A 20,057-nucleotide genomic window follows, 5' to 3' on the forward strand; every position below is an offset into this window, starting at 1 on the left:
TACATATCGCAAAAAATACCCCCAAGTCGTACCACCAAACCTTCCAGATTATGCATCTTAACGTGTGCACGTGCAACCCGCAATGAGAATATGTGTGTGCGTGTGTGTTTGCGAAAGAGAGAGAGAGAAAGTGTATGTGAGTATATGTGCATCAATTAGCAGTGTGCAGCGGCAGATGGCCCTGCAGGTTCCCCGTGGTGGTTCCCCTCGGGGGCCCAACACCTCCCACCTACAGCAAGCTGCGCAATCGACGAGTTGGGTTGCGTGATAGGCCATCACACAACACTACAGCACTACTACACGGTTGTTCGACAGTGCGCTCATCGCTTTCGAGCTCGCATGCAGGACTCGGTTATGAGTACGAAAAAGCAATGAGCCCCCTTCGGTACGTCCTTTCGAAGGACAGAGCCCCGTCCAAGGCCCCGCCACGGACTCCTCCGCGGCGAAGACCTACTCCTGCGGCATCAACCGTCCCCTTGTCATAGCAACATTAACATACACAATTGTACCCTATGTATATTTATTTGTACCGCCGGTTAGCAATAAACGGCGCTCTGAATGCATGCGTGTTTGCTTCCTGATATCTGCTGTACAGCCACCATGCGTACAGACACAACACCACGCACATAACAGGTCAACACCATGACTCGCACATTCGCCAGCAACCAGCCGCCATCCGCGAGGTAAGTTTGGCGTCTCCCAGGTCATGGCGTGTCCTACTACTCAATGCAATGGAGGTAGAGCCGGCAGCGCCCAGCCCGCCGTGCCGCTGCCGGGCAGACGGGTGAGCTCCTAGGGCCGCCACTGCCGCTGGGCCAGCACAGCCCGGAACCGTTAAGTCCACCCGGAGCAAGTGTAGGAATAGGAGTAGGAGTGGGATAAATCGCCGGTGGCAATGGATTCCGACCTCACATGGCACCCACACCGGAACCAGCACCAACCACTCCGTTATCTCTCTTGTCGCGTTATTTTCCCCCTTGCGTGCATTTTTATGTACTTTCAAAGCTTGGGACATCTCCAGCATGCGTAATCCACACAGGGTTTGGCGTATGTTTGCCTGGGCTGGGACGTCTAAGAGCGAAACAGTGAAAGGCGCAGGAGCAAGAACAGGGTTGTTGGCTAGCTGCAAAATGGTCTCGATGGCAAAGTCTTTGAACGACAGTGCCTGTAAGCCTTGGCCTTTGCTTTTGTCTTTGTGGCCATTTCCCATTCCCGTACTTGCCCCGCCATTGCACATGGTTTCCACTTTTCCTGTGATTTAGCCGACTGTTGGGCGAGGAGAGCGAGTGACCTTCTTCGGGCTGCTGGGGGGAGGCAATACCGGCGGCGGTGAAGGGTTCTTCACCGGGGGAGGGGACTTCCTGGGCGGTGAAGGCTTCGGCGCTGGCGGCGGCGGTGGCGAAGGCTTCGGCGCTAGCGGCGGTGGTGGCGATGGTGATGGTGGTGGTGATTGCCGCGGCGGCGGCGACGGCGATGGGGCGTCTGCAAGGAGCAATAGCGCAGGATGCCGGTCGTGAGTACTGCTATGAAGTGATGAATAATCAATCTATGAGTTGATCAACCAATGGTGTTCTGCTACCGTGGCGGCAACAACACAAAGGGCCTTACCATCCACTGCATCGCAAACGAGAACCCTCACGCCAAAGATGCGAACTTGGACGGGCTCACAAGCAATACACCCCCACTCACAGACGCAGTCTATAGGTGGAGCTGTAAGGGGACAGCGGCCCCTCCGCCCCTCTTTCCCCCCCCCCTTAATAAGAGTGCTGCTCTGCGGCGGTCTTTCCGATAGCACAGGGTTAATTGCTCTTGGCCAGCATTAGCCTTGATCAGGTGCGATGTAACACATAAACGCGTACATATATATATGCACGCGCACATGTGATATACATACAAACGCGCAGACATACACATACACACACACGCACAGACACGCACACACACACACGCACACACAGCGGGCTATCTGCAAGACTGCAACCCTCAGCCCCCCCCTCTTCACGCGGCTGATAGCTAGCTCCCGTTCGCCATCCATCGACGGTGCCTCCACTCACTCAGCGTGAACAGCAGAGTCTGGGCCGCCACGTTGCTGCCGCAGGGAAGCATCACCAGCCGGGTCTCGGTCTTGCCCGCGACGGTGGTCGTGTTGAGGCCCACACAGTTGATGCTCGAAAACAGGGGTTGCAATGACCACCTGCAGCGGTTGCGGCGGTCGGGAGATGTGCATGGGGCATCTGCAGGTTCCCACTGCCAGGGATGACGGTTAACAGTTGGGTCAACAGAATCATTATGTCCACATACAGCCACCCGGGTGGTTGTAGTAGCGGTGCCCCGATGAAACCGAGCAGCAGCAACCAGCACGCAGCGTCAGCGTCAGCATGCACAGCCGCTCAAGCTACAGCTCCCAACCAGCACCCCCAACGTCTTAACGGTCACAACCAACACGGAAAGACAATTGACTCTAATCTCACGCTCCACAACCCACCCTGAGCCCTGCGCCGTCGGCTTGAACTGCGTGGCGGGGTCCGTGAAATCGCAATCCCACATCAGAACTGCGCCGTTGAACATCAGGGTCCCGGAGCCTGAGCCGTAATCGCTAGGCGGGGCCCTGTCGTACAGTGGCCACGCGTTCCAGCAGCGTGTACGGTCGACATCGCTATAGATGTGCAATACGCCGCCGCCTGCGTCATGGCCATTGTACGTTAAGTACGGCATCAAACAGCATGGTGTGTGAAGCACGGATACCGCAATGCGCTTTGATGCTGTGAGCGTTTCTTGTACGGCAAGACCAGACGCATTCCACCAAGTCAAACTCCGCAAAGCGCCCCACCACTAACAGAAGGCTGTGGGGAAAACCTCCTTTTATGCAGGGTTCGCATTGCTGCCGCACAGGGATGCCCTACGGCTCCGTCCCCCGCGTCTCGGTTATGCCACGGCACAGTCACTTTAGGGTCTTTGCTCGCTATTTTGCACCGCTATATGACCCTCGGGCCGCCTGCTGCCCCTCGCATGCACGAGGGGTCCAGCGGCTCATAACGTCTCTCCAGCAGTCTGCACGCCCTTTTGTTGTTCTCTATCTTGGAATTGGGGCGCTGCGTGTACTCCTACCCGCATCAAGGGTGATGAACTTCTGTGTGGGCGAGCTGGCGTTGCACCTGGCCTGAACCAGCCGGGCGCCGTTGACAACTAGACCACCGGCCACATCGATGCACTGGTTGGTTCCCTGAGCTGTACGAATGGATTGGGCTGTGCGTACGGACAAAGGCGGCAGGTAGGAGGTGGGAGGGTGGACAGCGGCAGCGAGGATGAAGAAGATCAAGATATACATAATAAGATCAAGATTCAATGTGCAATAGGATGCTAGGGAGGGGGGAAAGAGAGGTGCACGTGGTTGCGGGGTTCGTTGGCAGGTTTGACGGTGTTGGGAGTGAGGGTCTGAGGATGTGGCCTTTTCGGGTTCTTGACATCTCCACGGAGTGAACAAGTGGAGGTCTGGACATCATCCGGGGAAATGACATTCAGCCCATCAACACTGGCTGCCTGGCTGGCTAGCTAGATGTCTGCCTGGCTGGCTAGGTGGATGGGGCATTTGTGATCGCGGTGATCTGGTTTGGGACGAGTGATGGTAATAGACAGGCGCTGTAGGTCGACTGGGGATGGGGAAGCCAGAGTCCTTAGCGTCTTCTTTTGCTCCTCTAATACAGCAGAAAAGGGGGAAAAAGCATGCACACTGATGCACACATGTGTGCACGGAGACACACGCACATCCTTGAACGCACTCACACTCGAACCCTAACAGACACGTACCCAGACAAGATACGAGCTATTTGACGATGTTCATTTCCAGTACTCACATCCATACATCTTAACCGAAGATGTATGGATGTAGGTGTAATAGATACGTAGTTCATTTGCAGCACGCACCAGCAGGGAAAGGTGGCGGCGGTGGAGGAAAGGGATGTGGGGGGGGCCGGGGTGGGCGCAAAGTTCGGCCCGGGCTCCCAGATTGTAATTGTCGACGGTCCCATTCTACGGAGTTCGAGGAGGTAGGCGCGGCACAGAACGGGTTATCCAGAATACATCAAAGCAGGGTGGAAATCAGACCATGCACAGGCATCGAAGCAAAGAAAATAATGCGTAAATAGGTTGGCAACGAAGCCCGAGGTTGTATGCTTAGGGGGAGAAGGTGTCGCACGCGCCTCCGCCTCTGCCCATGACGGCAACCGCTCAAAAGGCTCCGCTTTTAGGCCGTTGCATTGCCAAAATATAATCAAGCAAATAATTTTATGTCATTACAAATATCTATAGTTGCATGCTACAAATGTCGATTGCAGCCCTTGTGGCTGGCTAGTCCATCGATCATATACCTCGGTTCGCTACTATCCTTGCCATACTTTAATAAGCAATTCTGCTCACCCGCGTCACTTAATGCAGCGCATTGTAAAATGCTTGTTCCGAGTAGTAAGGCCGTGACGGCTATTGCTGTCCGCAAGCTCCTCGGTTCAGTTCGGCGATGCATTTTCGCTAAAATGTTCTGCAATATGAAAGCAGCCTATTTCGATGATGGATAATATCTATGCAGATTTGTTAAATAAGCCTGAGACGGGAAGCTCCCATGCAACTAGTACGGCCTCGCTAACTCAACTGAACGGTCCGTTGGGTCGGTTAAATGCTTATGGCAGCATAGGTAATCAAGCAAACTAGCATTTCTTATTACACCCGTCAATGCATGATGTAAAAGTAAGCCTATATTGAGTGATGGTACGGGATTTACAGGGTTCGTAAATTTTTTGGGTGCTGGCGCTATTAGTAGGACAATAAGATAGGAGTTAAGATTTCCTATAAGATTCGTCGAATCCTGAATTATGCCACTGCCGCACTCCATGCTCGCAACGCAAAGCACAGTACAATACTCTCGAGCAAACGCCTTCGTTGTCGACGCCATCACACATAATTTTCTCTAACAGAGAAGCAGACGAAAAAACTGTGACCAAGTACACCTGAGTGGTAGGAGTGAGAGCAATGCTAGGCGGGCGAATCAATGAGAAAAGAGTGAGGTTTTATTCAAGAGCTGTAAGCTGAAGAAAGACTATAGGATCTATATTATATGTACCAAGTAAATAATATCGTTTCAAATCCTGACAGCGTTTCCTCGTTGGTAGGCATTAAGGACTTCGTGCGAGGCCGCGAGACCATTCCACTGTCGAGCATATTTGCCCATTTGCGCAGATCCAAGTGCGCGCAAAGAGCTGAGGGTGCATTGGTGATCAATGCGCAAAAATGCCGAACTGCTGAAATGCTATCTAGCCATTTACTTGCACGCAGAAATTGCTCTTCATGCACAGCAGGGCTCGAAGCGCGGTTTGCCCGGTGGCTCTCCCCGCTGCACAATGCTTTAAGTTTCTGCAGTGAAGGTACTGCGGGTAATATAACAAGATGGTGCCTTCAGTTCATCTTAAGACACCGTTTCCTCACACGAATGGTTGCCTCCTCTACCTTGCCTTTGGGCTCTGGCCGCAATAGTTGGACCGCTTTGTTTGCATCCCTTCGTATTTCCCTTCCTTGTGAGCTAGACTCTAACTCCAAAAACGCACGAAAATTGGACATTAGACAAAGCCATAATCCAAATTTTATGTACCGGTACTGAGGGATTCCGACTTCGACAAGTATCTCATACAGCGGAAGACCTCTTTGCAAGACGCACATTTCCTTGGCCGAGGTGATAAAGACCTCAACCCCAGCTTGGAGCTTCAGAGCTTTCCAAATTGGTGCAAGCCAGCCATTACTCTCGGGCCGCGGTAGGACAGGGCAGCGCTTGCCGAGGGTCATGAGGAAGAAGCCCAGTAGGTGCGAAACTTTCGTAACCTCCCGCCAACTCCGCCTCGCCTCTTCGCACCTCTTCGTCGTCTGTCTTCGTCTCTCTTCTGCTTGCACAGGCAACTATAAGGAACATCGCGGACGCCCAAAGTCGCGAGATTCGATACAAAAGGCAAATAGACCTACAAGACTGGTCGCTTTGCTAGGTGTCATAAAGTCGGTAGTGGTGGTGGTAGCGATGCGTTAGAGGCGTCTAGTGACATCCGCGGCGGCTGCGGCGGCGCACCCATGCTATATTGAAGCACCCTTTAACCTAGCAAATGTTTGCCGTGTTGATGGATGTACTGGCGGGCTTATGGCTTCTGTGGGTCTGCACGGTCCTCTGTGTGCATGCACCAACTAATAAACCGAAACGTGTGTACTTGAACACAAGACACTCCGGTTCTTTAGGAGCAGCAACCAGCCAAGTTTTTACCAATCTTAACATTGCCCTCCAACTTTGCTGCTGTGTTTTCCCACCAGGGAATGAATCCAGGTCCTCTGCCCTTCCCCCTTACGCCGCGGTTCTGGGCAACAATGTATTTTAGCATTTTTTGTGCATGAATAGTGACGCAGCTCCAAAACTTGCATTGGATTGCATGGGTCTCCGACTACGTTTTCCAACCCTGGCTGAGAGTGAACCTAGGCACGCCGCCGCCTCTTGGCCTTTCTCATTTCCCAGAAACTGCCATGGAAAGGATGACCAGCTGCGAGGATGCTCTATGGGGATGGATATAGCGCACCTATGTGTTCATCATCTGTTGCGGAAGTTCAACGAAAAGCACGAACTGCAGCGAGCGTGCTTGGCGTCGGTAGCACATGCGCTACTCCACCTATTGCAATAGTCCGTAGAAAAACGTTTTCTGCTGGTACCATGCTTTCATCGCAATGAAAATAATACCACCATGAGTTACACGCCATCATGATCTTATCTGAGCTTTCTATCGGTATCCTGTGACGAGTACAACTACACGCTACAATGACTAAAACACAATATCCTCAAAGCCTGGCATTTCTTAGCTTCATGCATAATTATGCAAGTCATGAAAAGAAACTGCCAGCAATTGCCATAGCCGCAAAGCTGGCCGAACGTGTGCGCAGTTACTCTAAACCTTTGCCCGGTCCAATCCAAAGGTTGCTGAACCCTAACGAGTGATGAGTGCTGGCCCTTGCTACCCGATCTATCGGCAGGTGCACTTTGAGGCCGTGAACCCGCAGCTTGAGTGCGAGCCCTGAAGTCGTTGGCTAACCGGCTGGGCAGTTGGAAACCAAGCCTCCAAGTTCCAATCGTCACGAGGCATCAATCGCGCAAGCATTTCATATTTCAATTACGTTCTTCGTATGCTATGAGTCATTCATAACTAATGTCTTCTCTGAAAAATGTTGCCAACTTCTGTTGTCGAGGCTACTTTTGAAGACCTTGTCAGCCTCGTAAAAGCGTGCCAAAGGCATAACATCAAAGGAAAGAGCGGTGCATGGGGAGAATTCATAAAGTCGCGTCGTGAGGTATGCTTGTGCGGCCGCCGCATCCCGCCAAGCAGCCGCCGTCCCTAGCGGTCAATGCAGCCTGCATAGCTTTACATATGTATGTAACAATCACTGTTTCCTAATTTCCCGATTGGGCACGTGTCCGGCTCCGGGACGCTTCCATCCTCGCCGTGTCTAGGGCCGCGGGTCAGATCCCAAGAAGCAAAAGAGAGAGGTGAGCACCGGTATGCTTGCCAGCTTCTAGACATACATCTCTCCCTGGGACGTTCTCTGCAAGCTCAAGCCAACAGCAGCAGACCCCCCCCCCTTTGCCCTTCCCTCCTCCGCCTCCAATTTGCCGGGGGCCCCCTCACCCGCCCTCCCGAACCCTCCTTCCCACACCACTCCGCTCCCACAGGTACTCGAGGCATACGTTGCGGATCTCCTCGCACCGGAGCCGGATGGCGCTCCCTCGCCGCCGCCTCAGGGAGCAGCAACCGCTGCCTCCGAATTCCCCCGGGACTTCGCGCAGCGCTATCTGAAATGGGCCCAGGCAATACGCCAGGTGTGAAGACCGCGTTCGCGGCTGTGAGAATGCTGGCTGCGGGTGGCGGTTGCACCCTTTGCCGGTGTGTAGCCCTCCGCCGCGCAGATGGACCCACCACCCGCCAACCATTACACACCTCTCTCTCGTTCGGCCCCCGCTTTCCCTCCCTCCCTCCGCCCCTTCCCCTCATGGCCTCCTGTCATGCCCCCCAAACCCCGACCCGTCCCCCTTTCTCTCGGAGCCGCTAGGACTCCGCCAAGGGTCGCGGAGTGCTGCCGCCACTGGAGCCATCTGAACCCGCCACCACCGTCACCACCACCAGCCCTGCAGCCCAGCAACACGAACAGCGAAAGCAGCAGCAGCAGCAGAAGGACACGCCTCGCGAAGCGCAGGTGGAGCCGCAACAGGTTTCCGTCTGGTCGCTGGTGCGCCGTACTCGGGCGCACGACAAGTACGAAGCATTGTACGGCAACCTACCGTCGTACATGCCAGGCTGGGTGCGGGTGAAGCGGTGAGAGGGCCCCTGCGGGGTGAAGAGGGTTTTGTCTTTCCCCACCCTCGCATGAGTGCAACATGCGCAGACAGACAGACAAACAGACATCCCTACACATGGAGAGCCTCCTTTACCTTCCTTGCGGCACAAAAACACCCTCACACTCACACACACACACTCTCACACACGCCGCCCCCTAGGTCCCATCTCTCCCCGGGTGTACGGCCCCAGCTGCTGGCCGTGGACTGCGAGATGTGCGCCACGGAGGAGGACGACTCCGCCCTGCTGGGTGTGTGTGTGGTGGACGAGTTCGGGGAGGTGGTGTACCGGCAGCTGGTGCGACCCACGGGTCGGATCAAGGACCTCAGGACGGCGTTGACGGGTGAGGGGGCAATGGTGGACATAATAATAATAATAATAATAATAATAATAATAATAATAATAATAATAATGGTGGTTATTTAAACGTTTTAGGATATCCCATGGCGGGTAAGGAGGGGGGGACAGGCGGATCCGGCTGCATGGTGGGTGTGTATGTTCGGGGACATTCTGGTAGCTGGCCTGGGCACCAGTGATGGGGAGCATTGGGCGGCAGCCTCAGCTGCTACTGCTGCTATTGCTACTGCTGCTGATGATGTGTAGGCGTTACTGAGGCGGATTTGGAGGGAGTGACGGTGACGGCCGCAGACGCGCAGAAGGCTGTACGGAAGCTTCTACAACCCGACCGGGGTGGCGCCAATGGCAGTTTGGAGGCGGGCAGGGGCGGTGGCGGTGGCGGCGAGCGACCCGTGGTTCTTGTGGGTCACTCCCTCCACCACGACCTTACCGCCCTCAAGCTGGACCACCAGCCTGTCATTGACACGTCCCTCATATTCCCGCTCATGTACGTCATGCCTAGGCGCGCAGGGGCCCATGTGCATGTCTGTATGTACGTACGTGTGCGGGTGTGGGTGTGGGTGTTTGGGTGCGTCAGGGTATTGACCCCGGGCTGCGGGGAGGGAGCTTTTAGCGGTGACACGCTTAGCTGCGGACGTGGCTGAGTCTCAAATCCCCGTCCCCACCTCGCTAGCGACCCGCCACCCCGCTAGCTGGCGAGCCAGCTAGCTAAGCCAACATGCAAGGAAGAGCCCTTTCCACATCTTGAGCCCCTGCTGGCTAACACCGCCAGCACCACTACGTCATTGCCATCTCCATCCCTCCCCACCCCCACCCCCACCCCACACCCCACACACCCCACCCAGGGGCCTACCTAACGCCACCCCTGGGCTCAAGGACCTGGCTCGGGGCCTGCTGGGGCTGGAGATGCGGAAGGGAAGGGGCGGGGCTCACGACTCCAGGGAGGATGCGGCCGTGACCATGAGGGTGAGTAGGCGGGCCGGTGTATGTGTGTCTATCTATGCATGTATGTATGTACGTGTGCGTTTTTAGGCGCGTAGCGCATACACGTAGTAAGTGGTATGCCCCGGCACACGCACATCAGCATCCAGTGGGTTGGTGGGTGGGCTGTAGCAAACAGTACGACATGACCTGGTGACGTACGAGCAATTTTGACAGGGGGGAGAGGGGAGACGCTCATGTCTTCCCCACCTCCCCCCCCCCCGGTTACCGCGCGTACGGGTGTTGGTGCGCATGCACGTGAGAGTGTGGAGCCAGCGTGTGCGACTCCCTGTCGTATTTGTCGTACTTGTCGCCGCCGCTTGTTGCGGTCTTTAGGGTGCACATGCCCCCTCCACATGCTGACGTGTCCCCGCCATAACCCACAGCACCGCATAACGTAACGTAACGCCCCAAAGGGGAACTAAAGGGGACAACCCTGTGCTCTTCGCTGTCGTGCGTTGATCCGCTGGCCAGCCAATCCCCACATTAAGGCATCAACACATACGTCGTCAACTTACGCCCCCTCCCACATCCCCGTCCCGCCCGCGCTTTCCCCCACATACATACATACATACATACATACATACATACATACATACATACATACATACATACATACATACATACATACACGCACACAGTTGGTGATGCGGGAGCTGCAGATGGCGGTCCCCTCCGGCCCCCTGGAGCCCCCCCAAACCCGGGTTTCCCCCGCCGACCTTGCCAAGCTGCTCGTACACGGCCTGCGGGAGGGTAGGGGGCAGGTGGAGCTCGAGGAGGAGTTGCGGGGGGTGCTGGCGGCGGCGGGGGCCCCGGGCTTCGACCGCCTGGAGCAAAACCCGGATCACGCCACGCAGGTGTGCTGGGTCGGGTGTTGGGGACGGGGTCTTGGGGACACATCACGACGTGCGTTTGTATGTATGGATGTCCATCGCGGGCGGGTATATGTACGCACATCCATCTGTTAATCCCTCAACTAACCAACCAACCAACCAACCGCAGCTGCTGCTGGTGTTCAAGACCCCCGCGGTGGCCAACGAAGCATTCAAGAAGCTGCCGGGGAAACAGGACAAGGACTCCCTGGGGCGCTTCTTTAAACAGGTAGCTGGGTGGGTGGTTGGCTGGGTGGGTGGTTGGCTGGGTGGGTGGGTGGTTGGCTGGGTGGGTGGTTGGCTGGGTGGATGGCTGGTTGGCTGGGTGGGTGGATAGGACGAGGGATCTGGTCATGCGCTGGCTGACCGCATGGCCCCGCACCTGTGCCAGTATTCCACACACACAGCGTTCCGTTGTGAGGAACTATGCCGGATGTCTCTCGCGCGACGCGGGTTCGATTCCGACGGCTGAGGCTGACACCTAAATATATATTGCCCCTCTTCCTGTCGGACTGCTCCAGCAGGTCTCTCTGAGCTCCGGGAAAATTTGCAAGATTCGAAAGATGGCCTGTCACGGCGGTATGGCATTCGGCGTCACCAGCCGTAGTGGCGGCGGCGCGAAAACACAGGCAGTGGTCTCTGCATCGGCCGCCGCTCAGCCCGCGTCTAAGCGCGCCGCGAAGCGGGCGCGCAGCGCCCAGAAATGCGGCAGCAGTGGGGATGGCGGCGGCGAGAACGCTGGGGCCGCGGGTGCGAGCCTGAGTACGGGCGGCGGCGGCGCAGTGGCGGCGACGGGGCCGGCAGCAGCTGCCAATAGGTCTGTGCGGAAGGCGAAGCGGCAGAAGCGCGGAGGAGGAGGAGGAGACGCCGCCGAGAGCGGAGGCGATCCCCTGAAGGCAGCCGGGGAAGCTGCTGCTGCTGCTGCAGCTGCTGCTGCTGCTGCTGCTGCTGCTGCAGCTGCTGCCGCTGCTGCTGCTGCTGCTGCTGCTGCTGGTGTTGTTGCAGGACCAGGTTCGCAAGGTGGCCAGCCCCCACCGCAACAGCAACCCAGCCCGAAGAACAAGCAGCAGCAGAAGAAGAATGGCAACGACGAGAAGGAGAAGACGACGGCGGCCGGTTCAGCCGATGGCTCGGCGCCGCTTGACGGCACAAGGAACGGCAAAAAGGGCGATCAGGCGGAGCGCAAGAGCAAGAGGAAGCGGGAGGGGGAAGGGGACGGAGGGGCCGGGGATGGCGCGGCGGCGGCAAACAACGGCGGGGGTTAGGGAGGAGGGCAAGAAGGAAGAGGAGGGGGGCAGAAAGAAGGGAAAGAAGGCACGCAAGTCCTAGGGGGACTCGGGGGTCGCGAGGGGGAGAGAGGGAGAGCCGTGTGTGGCCGTGTGTCACGACGGGGTTATAGCTGCTAAGGAAACCCCCCTGAGACACGTGAGCCTCCCGCTGTGTAAATCCCGCCTTCGGTCTGCGGGCTTTTAGGGTCTGAAACAGCCCTCGGGCTCCTTCCAACAGCCCGATCCCCTTCTGCTTGGAACACATGATGCAGTTTAGCTACAGCAGCGGCAGCAGCAGCACCAGCAGCAGGGTTGAAGCTGTAGCGGTAAGGGGTCGTCAGTTATAGAGTACCGTGTTTCGTAAAGCGGCCGTGGAGAATGCAGCACCTGCTGCTGCTGGTGGTGGCTGTGGTGGTGGTGGTGCTGCTGGTGGTGGTGGTGGTGGTGGTGGTGGTGATGGCTGTGGTCAAAGGGCACTTCTGACGGTCAAAAGTGCGCTGTGAAGACTGTGGATGTCTCTGAACCACAACTGCCTCTGCTGATGGATTTCAAAAAGTTTGCATCTTCACAACAGGTTGCTTTGAGTTGAGGGCCGCTCCCGTACCTATCTATCCTCATTGACTACAGCCATCATGACCCACACCCACCATAAGTAAGGCGGCCAACCATCAGCACAACAAACAAAGAAGCGCAGAACACAGCTCTTGTTCGAAGAGGCAAAAACGGCCTTGTCGACCTGCCCTAACTGCAATTCCCTCTTTCCCTTTCCCTTAGCCCACTCCCTACCTCTGATTTGTACACAAAAAGCTCATAAAACCCTCTTTTGCACTCATACGGAAGTCGCTCCACAATCCGCTTCACCCAAGCCACGGAGCTAGCCTGGACGGTCATGCACTTCCACATGTAGGACGCCCCCCACCCACGCGCCGCTCCGTTCAAGGAATCCTCCAAAGCCAGTTCCTCTCCTAACCTAGGGTTGTTGCGGATGACGTCATGCGCGAGCAGCACCACCGGGATCTGAAGCTCCTCGGACAGGTTGGTTTCGTAGACGACCACCTTGGCTAGGAGGAGGAGGCGGCTCGTTAAAGGGTGTTGCCGGGTCAGCTGTCCGCGCCTTCCGCTTTCCCCGCCGCTTCCAACCCCGCTTCGGGTGAAGATAGTGGTGATGGTGATGATGGTGATGGTGATGATGAATCGAGGACCCCTTGTCCCGCTACTGCTCCTCCAGGGGGGGCGTTACCAGGCGGTTGCGAGAATCCCTCGGGCAGTTCGCGCCTCGTCTCCCCCTTGCCCCCCGCCACCTTCGGGATGTCTGCCGGGGCTCTGCTGACACCGGCGTCGCGCTGCACACGGAATGGACGACAAAGTTCGGCACAGGAGATGGGGAGATGAGGTCGGGAGGCGCGGGAAGAGGTGCAGGGGCAACAACGCGCCTGGCAACAGGACCACGAACGTCATCGTGCATCCAGTGGCGTCATACCTTAAAAGCGCTAGCTTTGGAAGCGTCACTACCCAGCGCCAACAGGCCAGTCTATCCTAGCCCAGCCTACCAGCTCAGTTGGGAATTGGGTTATCATACGGTTGGCCGGGTTCTGGGGGCCCGTTGGCCGGCAACGCTTTTGTGACTCGCTCCGGGCCACGGCCACTTCACTCAGCCGAAGTTCATCTGGAGGGGACTTAGGGTCCGAAACGCGCACAAGCGCTACTAGGGCAGCGCGCACCGCTTGTAGACGCGCAGGCCCCACTCCGGCCTCCACCGCCTTTGCGGCTGGACGAGGAAATGAGCTGTAGGGCCCCTCGCAGCTGCTACTGCTGCTGCTACTGCTGCTGTTACTGCTACTGCTTGGGTTGCCTGGGTTATTGCAGTTGCTTTGGCCTGTGGTCCTGAGATCCAGCTTGTTGGCCTGCAGCAGCTCCACCTCCTTACCCGTCGCGAAGGCAGCCCGCCGCTCCAAGATGAAGCAGAGGGCCTGAGGGTTCCGCGGCAGCAGCAGCGGCCAATCGGGACGGGCGGCAGCAGTAGCAGTAGCAGTAGCAGTAGCAGCAGTAACAGCAGACACCAGAGGGACGGAAAGTGGGGCACGGCGGGGAGGTGGTGGCTGTGAGCATAGCCTCGACGCCTGGCTCAGCAGGCTCATGCGCAGGCAATCGTTTGTTAGGGGTCCCCCGTCTTGACCCGACGCACTGCACAAAAGCGCAACCCGCTCTCCCTTATAACGTTCCCTCCCCTCACCCTTCCCCTCACCCTTTCCCTCACCCTCTCCCTTCCCTCGTCCCTCACTTCGGCATGCTCCCCGCCCTGCTAGGCGGGCAACACCCCGAACAACGAGGTGCATCCGGCACTGGGATGAACAGCGCCACTACGCCACGTCACACCTGTCGATACTGCCACGCATAGCACCACACAGGTACTCACCCCTACTGCTGCTGCGTTTACGGCCGCCCCGGCGCAGGCCGCCAGCAAAGATACCTTGAACAGCTTTCCCGCTAGCGCCTCAAAATTCTGTGGGCGTTGTCGCAGGCCTTCTTGCCGTTGCTGCTGTTGCTGCTCTATTTGCTGCTGTTGCTGCTCTATTTGCTGCTGTTGCTGCTCTATTTGCTGCTGTTGCTGCTCTATTTGCTGCTGTTGTTCGGCCAACTTGCGACACAGAGCGGCGATTTCCTCGTCCCGTTGTTGAAGCATGTCCGTTTGGGTCTGCAAGAACGAGCACGAGCACAGCGGAGTAACCGTGGCAGCGCCGGCAACAGAAGTATAGTATATCCGTTACACACGCATGGTGGTGGTGGTCGGCACTCTTAGGGCATCTACAAATGAATCGCATCGTCAGTAGATAGACATGCTACCATGTTTTACATCAATTTATACAAAGGTCTCGGTCAGCTGGACAGGGGCCGCACAACACAGAGGGCAACGGCTGGACGCGCGCCTGTGCTCAAGCACTGGCTGCTACTTTCCCCATTTCGAGGTCGCCCTACTGCAGATTTCCTTAACGTCCTGGGCCCAGTGACAACCTTGATGATGCGCTCGTTCCGAAAGAAGTCCAATTCTCTCAAGCCGTGAGTCACAAAGCTGCCGCTGAAGAGGTCATCCTCGTCATAGTCTCGGAGAGCGGCCAGTCGGAGCGTCTGCCGTTGTCTCTGCAAGTGCGCTGGCGCTGCGCGCCGACAGGGATCAGCGCGGCTGAGCTGTCTGAGGGGAAGAGTAACAAGAGGGATTTTCGCACCACCAGCCGTGCCGCTACTCCGTAAGCGGCAGCGAGTAGGCATCGCCGCAGCGGACATCCTTGTGCGTGGCCTGGCGCCAGCAGCAACAGGCTTTCCTAGGGTCAGAATACGTCTTCCTATTTTGCTTTTTCACGCCGGGGCCACTACTGCCTACCTCAGTAATTTTGCGGCATCATTACTCATGGCAGTTGGAAATTGGTTCGAGCTCTGTCACATGAAGCAAATCATCATTCCAGCGCTGCAGGTGCGGCACGCGACCATCCTGCCAAACATTGCGATTTAATCAGGTTCTCACGGATAGATATGAAGCGGAAGTGGTGAAGCAAGATAAGTGATCTGGTGCCTAAAGTCAGGGGTCTGATACCAACGACCCACGGGTCTGTCTCCCTTGACTTATCTCATGACGGAACGCTAATATCGGACTCCGCTGGTTGCTGCAGTTGATTGGCAATCCTAGGAAGCAACACCCATGTATGAAACCTGGAACTAGGATACAGGAGCCCAGGTGATTAAAATAGGCGGCAGCAACGCAAAGACCGTTGCTCCCCCTCGACTCAAAAATCCACGTTCTGCGTATTTTTTCCCTGGCTCTGGAATCGTACGATTCCAGCGATACGCTGTGAGATCACCATGCTGGTATAGTAGGTCTGTTTGGCTGTTTAGGGAAGCTTGAACCAAATGAACCTGAGCCATTGTGCCGGCCTTTTCGTAATCAGCAGTATGGCCGGGGCCAGTCTCCCCTTCCGGTCGTTGACAGGCGGCACCGCACCTCTGCACCGCCACCGCCACCAGCGAACCACGCGCAGTTCCGTCTCACTGGCGAAATAAAGTCGGTGATTACCTTCCACGCCGCCCGTTAGCGAGCATCCACAAACCTCTTTTCCACCATGTGTGACCGAACTCAGCCGGGACGCACAAGGCACACAACACAGGGAAGACCCTAGGGTACTTCTTTGCCGTCAGCTGCGTTTGCTGCCCGAGTGGATGAACAGTGAACACGGATCCTCCCCCTCTTTTGCGTGTTACGGGGACCCAACCGGCTGTCCACCCACCGCCTGTCCTCTTCTGCGGGGCCCATATCCTCCGCGAGGTCCCCCCAGATACGCCTCCGCAAGGTGGACACGATGAGGGCCCTAGATTTTCTTACCGGGTTCCGGAGCGGGGCTCCACGTCGGAGGGCCCCCCTGTAGCGCCCACACGGGGACGCAAGCCCCCTGCATACATGTGCCCATTTTCCATTCCCGGTACGGCCCGCCCCGGATCTCGCGTGGACGTATCGTAGGTACAGCTGTGAGCCAGTGACCGCCTCCAGAAGAGACCGGCATCATGGATTTCAGATTGGGTGTCAAGCAACACTTCCCCACGCTGCTGCGGCATTTCCCCTCGAACATGCAAGGAACACAGGTTCCCGCACCTCCTACGCTGCCGCCTTGCTTATTGCTGATGCAACAGGTCTGACGGTGCCAGCCAGCCAGGAGGTACATGCTCATGTAACCGTCGGGAGATGATCCAACTGGCCCATTGGCAATCGGCCGGCCGTCCAACAAAAGAGCATTTGCAACGTGCAGCTGCAGCCAGCCGCTGCACCTGCAGCAAGCGGTACATGCGGAGTACGCCTACCATGGAAAGGCACAGCCCCAGGACATGTGCACCGATTTAGTCCTACCGACATACCGCCCATCGTCCACAAACCCGTAAGCACGCAGGGCGGTGTCCTGTCCCTCCTATGCGTCCCTCGTCCTCCGCCTATTTCAGGCCTTGTTCGCACATTGCAACATGTCCACCTTAAGGCTGTTAGCTGCGGGGCCATTAGGGTCGCATTCGTCCACCTGCTCCTCGAAAAACTCAACTCAATCCCCAAGGCGTTGGTTCCGTAGCCCCTTGGGAGCCCTTAAGCCCAGTAACGAGCCGCTGTGGCCCACCACCACCGCCACCACGTACTGAAAAAGAACGTTCCTAGACACGTTCACAGCAGAGGAAGGCAGTCCAAAGGTTGGCCAGGCCGAATGCCCAGTTCTTTTACATGGGCTTTTAAGAGCTGGTGTGCCCTGGTGCAGTGCTCTCCAGGCAGGTGCGTGCTCCTCAAACCCATCGCGGGATCCTCAATACCCGTGTAACGTGGCCGCCGCGTCCTGGAACAACCTCTAAATCGCCCAAGGTAGGAAGGCCAAGACCAAGACCAAGACCAGGAGGACCAAGATGCGGAGGACGATTTCACCACCACGAGTACATGCAACCAGCCCGAGCCGGAAAACAACCGGTGTTTGGGGCGTTCCGTAGTGGAAGGGGACGCGGACAGGAGGGAGAGGGGAGATAGCGGTGCAGGTGCGGTTCAGGTTCAGTAGAGTTGGCTGTGGGTAAAGTCAAGTCAATAACATCCACTCGAAGTGAAAACTTCCAAGCGCAGGGGCCCTGTAACCACCTGCGCCTCCTCGCGGGACGGCCTCATTCAGGCCAACCAACTCAACTCTATGAGTCCACTCACCCAACTGGCTGCGACAAGATCCCCCTGCCTGCCTCCCTTCCTTACATCATAAGCGAGACCACGCATGCCCATCTCACAACCGCATAATCAATCAACCCAAGTAGCCCGTGCAAGCCTAAAAGACCGTCCTAAGGAACAGTGTAACATGAAATGGTGATGACCCCAGTGACAGCTCAGCTCCATGAGCCATGACCTCGCGGGTGCCCCAGGGAACTGGCCCACACCACTCTACTCCACTCTTAGTCCCTGCCCTAGCTGCCCGGGCTTTGTGCTCTTGAACCCTGATCCAGCAGCCGCTGCCATGCGTAACCCCAGGCGCCCGTGCAACCCCCCCACCTTTACCTTGGCGTTCGCTCGACCCTCGTCAGTCAGCAACCCGTGGATGACAGACTCGATCAACCTGGGGGAAGGGAGGACGACAAAAGCCTATGAGCCGGTCTGAGTAGGGAGCAGTCATGCGTGTATTGGGGTTTTGCGGAGTAACTGTCCACGAAGCCCACGCCCGCCCGAACCACGAAGCCTCTGCTCCGTGTGTCAATGCGCTACAGCTTCACTGAGACGAAAGGCGCCCCTTGCCGGCCTCCCCGGGCCCCCACTAGCTTTGGTGCGTCATGTTGGCTCTATGCCACTCCCTAGGCCCTCGAGGATGGAGACTTGAGCTGAGCTGCGTATCGAAGTTCCGGACACTATTATGATACAGTTCGGCCATTTTCTGGAATTGTTTCTCCCCGGTATTCCCTAGAAGACGCAAGGACCAAGACGCGTCATGGTAACGTCCAAAACCCCTTGAACAGATGCATTGGACAGAGGCGACCCCAACCCTTTCCCCTATCTTTTCCCCGGGTGAGGGATTCTCCGACTATGACACAAGCTGCTCTAGTCCCTGCACCGCCGTTCCCCCCGACACGAGCCCCATCCCCCGACGCAACCGGCATCTTCACCCAAAACCCACCGGTATGTTATAATGATAAAGTATAGTAGAAAGCTGCCGAACATAATCAGCCGGCGCTGAAGTGCCAGATCCACGCCAAGTGTGCATCCGCATGCGAACGCATGGCAGGGGCGGGCAGGGAGGGGGGGTTATCATGTACAGGCGGTGGAGGGCATGAGGAGACACACTTATCCAAATAGGATCTGTACGTCTCGTATCTCTTATCCCGCCCTGATCACGGGATGGGGTGGGGTACGGATACCCCTACACTGCTCCCTCCGACTCTTCCGCACATCTATCCCAACATTTGGACTCTAACAATACGATTTCTTCGTCGCCAAACTAAGTGGCCCAGCCACATCCATGGACCCGGTCTATCACTGCCATGTCAGCCCCATCCCGACCTCCATATTGGCCTCCATGCCGATCCCGTGATTACCTTCTTCTGTACAGGTAGTTGCCGGAACACGTCCGTGGCATCCACCACGTGCCGGCGCGTGGACCAGTTATGCAATAGGAACCCAAGCATGCCCAGCTGGAGCACCCCGATGAACCATTTCCCCGTGAGGAGGAGCGACGCAGTTATTAGCACCTGACCCACGTATTCGAGCGCCTGTGGGATTGGGAGTGTTGCAAAGAGGGGCACGGCATGCCCATGTCCGCCGTTTCTGTGTAGCATGCGTGCGCTTATTAAGGGTAAGCGGGCATGATTTGATTGTAGGAGGAGCTACTGGGAGATCTCCAAGAGTTTGTGTGAGGGCTGGGAGGGCTGGGAAAGGTCTAGTGGCACACCGTCGTGTTCTGCCGCCCGGTTGCTCGGGGTCCGTGTGGGTGGCGTGGGGTAAGGCCTACTCTGCAATCCATAAATTCGAGCTTCATGGTTTGCAGGAATCAGGCAACTTTGAAGAAGTAAGAACCGCCTTAGTGACCCCACCCGGGGTAAACCAATATTACCCGTGCCTTACCACGAATCGGTTCAACCGCAGAGTCAAATCGTAAGGGTTGATAAAATCATTCTCCAGGTCCGACAGAGATATGAGCTGCAAAGTTTGCAACGGCGATCACTATGATGTCCAATCTAGTCCTCCAGCCATCCTTCAATGGCTAGAAGGCTACGCAGAGATCACTTCCAGCAAGGATGACTCCTGTCCTAACAAAGGCTTTTGAGCAGTCAGCCTTACCGCGAACATGGTCCGGCCCAGCATAGCCGCCTGTAACAAAAATGCAAACAACCATATGATAAATTCGAGAGACATGGTGAAACTGCACTCCTACGGTAGCCGAACAGCTTTAGATCAGTGAGGAATCAAAAGGCAGAAAGAAGAAAATAAGGGCTAAATATCTGTAAGTCTGGCCATTTAGCTTTAACATGATATCTAAGTTATGAAAACAGAAATGTTAATCCAGAGCTCTGTGTGTATCGGGTGCCTTGTTCAAACTGCTAACGGCAGCACGTACGGAACACCGGCATGGCGCGGTTTCTGAGGCATGAATCGCCGGGAGCTGCAACGTCGGCTAAAAGCAATGTAAGGAATG

The 20,057-nt window shown here is 56.5% G+C and overlaps 3 protein-coding genes across 3 annotated transcripts; 1 reads left to right on the forward strand and 2 right to left on the reverse strand.

Annotated features, from left to right (window-relative positions):
• Positions 1-248: 248 nt before the first annotated feature.
• Positions 249-3,864, reverse strand: VOLCADRAFT_106159 (uncharacterized protein; the record flags this gene model as incomplete). The annotated part of the gene is made up of 5 exons (XM_002953921.1): positions 249-769; positions 2,055-2,194; positions 2,486-2,681; positions 3,109-3,246; positions 3,855-3,864. The coding sequence occupies 5 exons, from the start codon at positions 3,862-3,864 to the stop codon at positions 720-722; spliced, it is 534 nt and encodes a 177-aa protein (XP_002953967.1). The 3' UTR covers positions 249-719.
• A 3,147-nt stretch (positions 3,865-7,011) lies between these two features.
• VOLCADRAFT_94683 (uncharacterized protein) lies at positions 7,012-13,272 on the forward strand (the record flags this gene model as incomplete). Its single annotated transcript, XM_002953840.1, has 11 exons — positions 7,012-7,047; positions 7,523-7,558; positions 7,742-7,888; positions 8,119-8,381; positions 8,564-8,745; positions 9,051-9,246; positions 9,605-9,725; positions 10,382-10,597; positions 10,743-10,841; positions 11,137-11,362; positions 13,109-13,272. The coding sequence occupies 11 exons, from the start codon at positions 7,012-7,014 to the stop codon at positions 13,270-13,272; spliced, it is 1,686 nt and encodes a 561-aa protein (XP_002953886.1).
• Positions 13,273-15,794: 2,522 nt separating this feature from the next.
• On the reverse strand, positions 15,795-19,904 carry VOLCADRAFT_76026 (uncharacterized protein). Its single transcript, XM_002953922.1, has 6 exons — positions 19,703-19,904; positions 19,487-19,561; positions 18,961-19,134; positions 18,543-18,598; positions 17,933-17,990; positions 15,795-17,249 (listed from the first exon to the last, which is right to left on the reverse strand). The coding sequence occupies exons 1-6, from the start codon at positions 19,775-19,777 to the stop codon at positions 17,208-17,210; spliced, it is 480 nt and encodes a 159-aa protein (XP_002953968.1). The 5' UTR covers positions 19,778-19,904; the 3' UTR covers positions 15,795-17,207.
• Positions 19,905-20,057: the final 153 nt, after the last annotated feature.

Source organism: Volvox carteri (genome assembly GCF_000143455.1).
Source record: "Volvox carteri f. nagariensis unplaced genomic scaffold VOLCAscaffold_39, whole genome shotgun sequence".
Lineage (NCBI taxonomy): Eukaryota > Viridiplantae > Chlorophyta > Chlorophyceae > Chlamydomonadales > Volvocaceae > Volvox > Volvox carteri.

What these genes read in the sequence shown, in the direction of transcription:
- VOLCADRAFT_76026 (XM_002953922.1), bottom strand. Translation starts at nt 19,777, where the DNA reads ATGTCTCTCGAATTTATCATATGGTTGTTTGCATTTTTGTTACAGGCG. An exon ending in AACTACCTGTACAGAAGAAG is followed by an intron (nt 18,599 to 18,960) that starts GTAATCACGGGA and finishes CTGGCACTTCAG; the next exon opens with CGCCGGCTGATTATGTTCGG. An exon ending in TTTATCATTATAACATACCG is followed by an intron (nt 17,991 to 18,542) that starts GTGGGTTTTGGG and finishes CCCTTCCCCCAG; the next exon opens with GTTGATCGAGTCTGTCATCC.